The 6,629-nt window shown below is 36.4% G+C and overlaps 1 protein-coding gene across 1 annotated transcript; it reads right to left on the bottom strand.

The window, feature by feature from the left end:
• Positions 1-930, bottom strand: LOC133303684 (uncharacterized mitochondrial protein AtMg00810-like). The gene has a single exon (XM_061503635.1). The coding sequence runs from the start codon at positions 928-930 to the stop codon at positions 1-3; it is 930 nt and encodes a 309-aa protein (XP_061359619.1).
• Between the last annotated feature and the right edge of the window lie 5,699 nt (positions 931-6,629).

Raw genomic sequence — 6,629 nt, 5'->3', positions numbered from 1 at the left:
TTATTCTGTTCCAGGAATGTGTTGCACAAAGACTTGCTTTTGAATTACCCGATCCCTTACAAAGTAAAGATCCAGTTCGAAGTGTTTTGTACGATTATGAAGAACTAGATTTTCTGCTAACATAACAGTGCTGGCATTATCACAGAAGACTGTTGGAAGTACAGTACATGGAATATGAAGCTCATACAGGAGTGATTGTAACCAAGTGATTTTTGCTAAGGTGGATGCCAAGCTGCGAAACTCAGCTTCTGTGCTGGATCGTGATACTGCATGCTGCTTTTTGCTTGACCATGATATAAGGTTTGAACCAAGATATACACAGAAACCACTGGTAGACTTGCGATCATCTATATCGGACCCCCAATCAGAATCACAAAAAGCAAGTAACCGAAGGTCCTTGGACTGATGAAAGATAAGACCATGGGTTTTGGTTCCAGCTAGGTACCTTAGAATTCTTTTGACAGCTTTCAAGTGAACTTCAAGAGGAGGTTTATGCATGAATTGGCTTACTTTGTTGACAGCATATGAAAGATTTGGTCTAGTGATAGTGGCATATTGTAATCCACCAACAATAGATCTATACAAAGTGGGATCAGAGAAGGCAGTGTCACCTTCCATATATAATTTCTGACCTGTGAGCATTGGAGTGGGCATGGATTTTGCAGAATTCATTTTTGCTTTTTCTAAAAGATCCGTGATGTATTTAGTTTGGCTAAGGTGAATGGTTGTGGGAGAAGTGTAGACAGCTTCTAATCCAAGAAAATAATGAAGGAGGCCTAGATCTTTGAGGGAAAAGATGTTGTTAAGTTGAGATATAAGAGAGGAGATTTCAGATGAGTTGTCACCAGTGACCAATATGTCATCAACATACACAAGGATGTAGGTGGTTGTTGTCGAAGTAAAGCTATATGAAGAAGCGTGAGGGGGCATGTAAAGTACCTTGGGATACACAACCCCAAAAGCTAGCTCAAGGGGTGAGAGTGTTCAAGGCCTTATAAAGGCCATATTAGTTGTCCATTTAATCAATGTGAGACTATATATCTCAACACGCCCTCTTACGCAAGAGCCCTTTAGGCTAGAAACGTGGAAATTGCACAGGCCCATTTTTGATTTACCTTTTTTGTGCTATTTTTTTTTTTTAATTCCAGTTTTTAAAGCGGGGGACGGTGAGGCTCTGATACCATGTGAGGTATCAGACCTTGATGCTTTAAAGAGGAAATCACACACGGTGTGAAGAGGAAAACAGAAAACGAAGAAGAAGACTGAATGAATTAATATTGTATATTGATATATTGCAAAGGGATACATGTGCTGCTATATATAGCAGTTGGGAAAAGAGGGAAAAGTAAATAACAGAAATAATAATCATTATCTATCACTGTGACCTGATAAGCGTTGAGACTTTACTCGTAACAATCAATATAGTGAAAACTGAAATTTTACGTAAACATAAAATAAGGATAAAAAATTATAGAACATAAAATTATAACGTAAAAAAAATTAATTTTTTTTTATAATCATAAAAGGGCCGAGAGTATTAATAATTTCATAAAAATATAAAAATATCATATGATAAATCAATATTTTAACTATCATTATTACAACTTAACTCGTTACAACTAATAACGATTGTGATGGTCTTGACGTCAGGTGACGTAACCAAATTTGCTAGTAGTAATAACAGTTAGAGGTTGTTTGTATGGACTTTTGAAAAAAATCCTTTTTATCATTTGCTTATTTTAAAAGTACTTTTTATAAAAGTTAAAGCTATTTAGATTTTTTTAAAAATATTTGTTTTTTGAAAAAAAAAATTGACTTTTGACTTCTGCTTTTCTTAAAAGCTAAAATTTTTAGCTTCCGAAAAAAGTAGGTTTTTGACTTTTTTTATGACTTCTACTTTTTTTAAAAGCAGACATCTAAACAGACTCTTTTTGAGAAGTGCTTTTTTTCTTAAAAATTTGAAGAAAAAAAAGCTCATTCAAACGAGCTTTTAATTTGATACCGTTATATTTTAATAAAATTTCTTATTCTCGTAATATTCCGGCATTTTATATTCTAAAAATTGCACGGTAGTCAATGTCACACTTACGTCACCGCTAATAATGCAGGTTACACGTGGTTGGAACTGTCCCCTTTGACTAGTAGAAAACAAACACTAGGTAACAAAAACAAGGGAAGAATCACAACCAGCTGATCTTGGTTGTCACTTGGTTACCAATTCATGTGATATGACTCACCATAATATTTATTCTTAGAATAAATATTATTTTTAGTCCTCAGCAAATTTTACGATGTCCGTTTTAGTCTTTTAACAAATAAAAAGGTCCATCATGATCTCTAAAAAATTTAAAATAGACCTTTTTTAGTCCTTTTAAAAACTAACATGAATCTTTTTTAAATTTGTGAGGAACCACGATTTCAAGTAAATGGTCCATTTTGAATTTCTTAGAGACCACAATGAGTCTTTTTATTTGTTAAGGACTAAAAGGAATATCGTAAAATTTGCTGAGGACAAAAAATAATATTTAATGTTATTCTTATTTAGTCACTAGTGCCACAGCTTCGAGTACACTGTGAATGAGATTCCAGAGTGCGTTTGGATAAGGTTTTTTAATCCAAAATATGTTGTTCTTTAAAAAAAATCTTTTTCGCTAAAAATAATAGAAAAAATATTTATTATTTTAAGACATAATTTTATGTCAATTTTAATGATATTATGTCATTTTCATGTGTTTTTGGTATTTTTTATATTTTTTCTTTTTTTATAAAATTAGAACAAAAAGAGAGTGGAGAAGAGAGAATGCAAAAACACCAAAAAAAATATAGTTTAATTGAAAATGACACAAAGTTGTGTTATTTAAATGACAAACAATTTTTTCATAAATTAATATTTGATACCAACTTTTAAAAATAAAACAAACTAGAAAAAAAAGTCAAAACCATATCTTTTTTGGGTTTGGTATTTGTCCAATGACTTACAATTATTTTTTTAAATGAGAAAAAAAGATACACAATAAAAATCATGTGGGAGGGAGTGAGTGAATTTTTTTAAAATTTAAAATTTAAATAAAAAATATTAATTTTAATTAAAATGACCATCATTTAAAAATACAAATAATTTTTTCATATTTTTTAAGCTGAAATTTCTGATTTTTAAGCAAGCAAGGCAGAAAAGATTAAAAGTCCGTTTGAATCATTCAAAAGCTGTTTTTTTTTTCAAAAAAAAAGGTTTTTTTAATATAAATAAGTGTTTTGATGTTTGCTCTTAAAAAGAAGTCAAAATATTGTGTCTTTTAAGGTAAAATTTATAGGTCATCAACGCCACAGCTCCGTCAGCATGACGTCGCCACAACCCTGCTATTGTTGACGTCACTGCCTCCCCATTGTCGTTGCCCCTTCACTGGGTTTTTGACCCTTTTGCCCCTAATTAAATAATTAATAACCAATTTGCCCCTCCCCCAGAACTATCCACCATCCTGCCCCCATTTAGTCGATTATGTTGCACTTTTAATCGACTAAATGGGCTAAACTCAGAAATTATGAAACGCGAATTTTAGTCGACTAAAAACTCATCTTAATCGACTAAATTGTTTGCACTTTTAGTCGACTAAGCACATTATTTAGTCGACTAAATGTCGCAGATCAGGTTTTTTAAAAAAAAAACCCATTTCGCAAAGGGGGTTATTTTCAAACCCTAATCGACTAAAAGGCTGCATTTCGTCCCCTCTCTCCAACCAAGTCCGAATCTCAACCCTTGAAGGTGCGATTGAAGCTTCCTTGGTTCACACTTGCGAAATCGACATTTAGGTAACGTATTCTGACTTGCATTTGGTTTTAAGTTTAGTTTTTATTTTGGTTTTCTTCATGCATTTGATTTATGTTTGCGGTTTTGTGGATTTAGGTTAGGGGTAGGGTGCTAAGTGTGTTGTGAGGGTGAGGGTTAGGGTTGATGTGGTGCCTTAGGCGTAGGGTTAGGGTTATGTTAGGGTTAGGGTTAGGGTTAGGGTTAGGGTTTACGTTGCTGTTTTGGTTGGGTTGTAGTGTTTAGGGTTAGGAATGGGTTTTTGTGTTTTGTTTTAGGGTGTAGGGTTAGGGTTAGGGTTAGGGTTAGGGTTAGGGTTGAGGGTTAGGGTTTCTGTTTCTGTTTTAGGGTTAGGGATTGGGTTTCTGATTTCTGTTTTATTTTAGGATTAGGTTTTGTTTTTTATATTGAATTTTAAATTTTTTGATATTGTTATTGTTCATTGATTTTTGTTTCCACTTGCATTGTAGGTACAGTTGTTCCCATGGCTGGCCGTAGAAGATCGTCTAGCACTGGAAATGAGAGACGACAAAAGCTACGACAAGACCATCCGTCTTCGTCAAGGCCACAAGAGGAAGACCCCGCTGCTGTGGACCTCCCATTCGGATACTTGTTCGAGAATGACCCGGTGGTTCATGAATCTTTTGTCCGTGACTTTGTTAACCGACCGATTTGTGGGGCCAAATCACTTGATACAGCCTTTTTTGAACAAGAAGGTTTTAACATTGTGAGGTGGTTGGAGGAATCACATCTTAGGACCTTGGCTGAACTGTCGTGTTCATATTCTGAGCTGCATGTACGGGCCTTCTACCATAATCTCAGCTACCATCACGGTGAGCTGAGGTCTAGGGTCTGCGGGGTGGACATCATCATGACGGCTCCGGTATGGTTGGAGTTACTGGGGTATGACTTTGATTATGCGCAGACTGTGGAATATGACGCAGACAGCGGGACCATACTTCCAGGATATACACGCGGTGATGCCGTGCAGGAGCAGAGGAGAGTCTGTGGGCAACACATTGCCTATACGGTGGGGTTGCTTACTGTGGAGTCCCGCATACTACACTATGTCATCACCCACATTTTGTTTCCGCGAGCGTTCAATCATTCCAGGGTGTTGGAGCATGACATTCCCATCATGTGGGCTATCCGACATGGTACTTCGGTGAACTGGAGGCACTACGTGTGTTGGATGATGTATAAGGCCAAACACAAAGGTGCACTTCCATTTGCTTGTCTTGTTCAGAGGATATTAGAGCATTTTGATGTTCCCATGGGTAATGTGACCTTGAAGAAGACCACAGGGTATAATTATAAGTTTGGAAAACGTCTACTGGAGCAGTGCAAGATGACAAAGAACCCCCAAACAGGAGTGTGGCAGTTCACAGGTGCGGCTGATATTGAGGTTCCTGATGTTGCTCCAGTTGTAGACATGGTTGACCCCGAGGTGGAGGATGATGATGACGATGATGATGAGGGTGACCAGCAGGAGATAGCTGAGCCTGAGGGTGGGTTTTCATTACGTGATGTCATGAAGGGCATAAACGCCACGCTGAAGAAAATAGGAAAAATGGCGCTGAAACACAAAAAATGGAGGAAGAGTCACGTGCAGAAGGAAAATGAAAGATTTAGACATATACAGGGACAGTTCAAGGGTGTTGAAGATAGGCTTGCTCGTCTAGAGCTTGGACGAGGACAGCAGATTGAGGATGTTGCAGGGCAGGGGGCTGATGTGTCAGATGAGGATGACGAGGAGACGGCATCCGAGGAGGATGAGGATTAGATTTAGGGTTTATGTTTCTATTTTACGTTTCTAGTGTATGTTGTAATGTAATTGACTTCGGTCTTCCTATTTTACATTTGTAGCTTATGTAATATTATGGTTATGAAATGAACTATTTGATGTTCCCATCATGTTGTGAACCGTTTACGTAATTATTGTTGTTTTCTTGTTTACCTATTAAATGACAAATATCTTTTACCTTCATGTTTTCAATTTGTGTCTAATCACAGTCCAACGGGTCTAAACTGTCCAATGAAATTCAGAACAGGTGACCTTAACAGAGTTAAAATAAGAACACAAGTTTCAGATACCCTTAATTATTGCATTTTTGCAGTACATGCATATTCGTGGTTTATAACTTGTACAATACTATTTTGTACCTGAAAGTGTGTTCCCCAAGTCATTATATGCGTGTACATTGATATTCGATCGGTTCCGTGCCAAAAAAATCTTGCAAAACAGAATGGGGTGTCAAAACCAGTTATTTAGTCGAGCAACCCGTACTGGTTTAGTCGACTAAACTGTGTAGTCGACTAAACCAGTACGGGTTGTCGACTAAATAACTGGTTTTGACACCCCATTCTGTTTTGCACGATTTTTTTTGGCACGGAACCGATCGAATATCAATGTACACGCATATAATGACTTGGAGAACACACTTTCAGGTACAAAATAGTATTGTACAGTATTCGTATGCGATTGGGTACGTATTACCCCAAACCGTTTGTTTACGCTCCCCGAAACTTGGTGATTTCATTTTTTGGTAATACTAGTATTAGTTATGAGTTTCAATCTATCAATATGGACCAATGTTAGATAATGGACTTAGAAATGAAATGTCAAATTACATAATTACTTAAACAGTAACACAAAGTAACATCACAATGTCTTACAAAAAATACATGAACTCTTACAAAAGACCTTAAATACATGCACAACATTGCTTCAGCTAGAATTAATCCTCATAGGACATGTACGTTTATTGTGACCAATTTGCTTGCAGGTGCTGCATCTAGTTTGACTGCTTGTGGGTTGGGACTCAAC

Source organism: Gastrolobium bilobum, unplaced genomic scaffold (assembly GCF_033153095.1).
Source record: "Gastrolobium bilobum isolate Gb01-03AN ecotype WA unplaced genomic scaffold, APGP_CSIRO_Gbil_v1 utg3235, whole genome shotgun sequence".
NCBI lineage: Eukaryota > Viridiplantae > Streptophyta > Magnoliopsida > Fabales > Fabaceae > Gastrolobium > Gastrolobium bilobum.
This window is presented reverse-complemented; position numbering and strand designations above follow the sequence as displayed.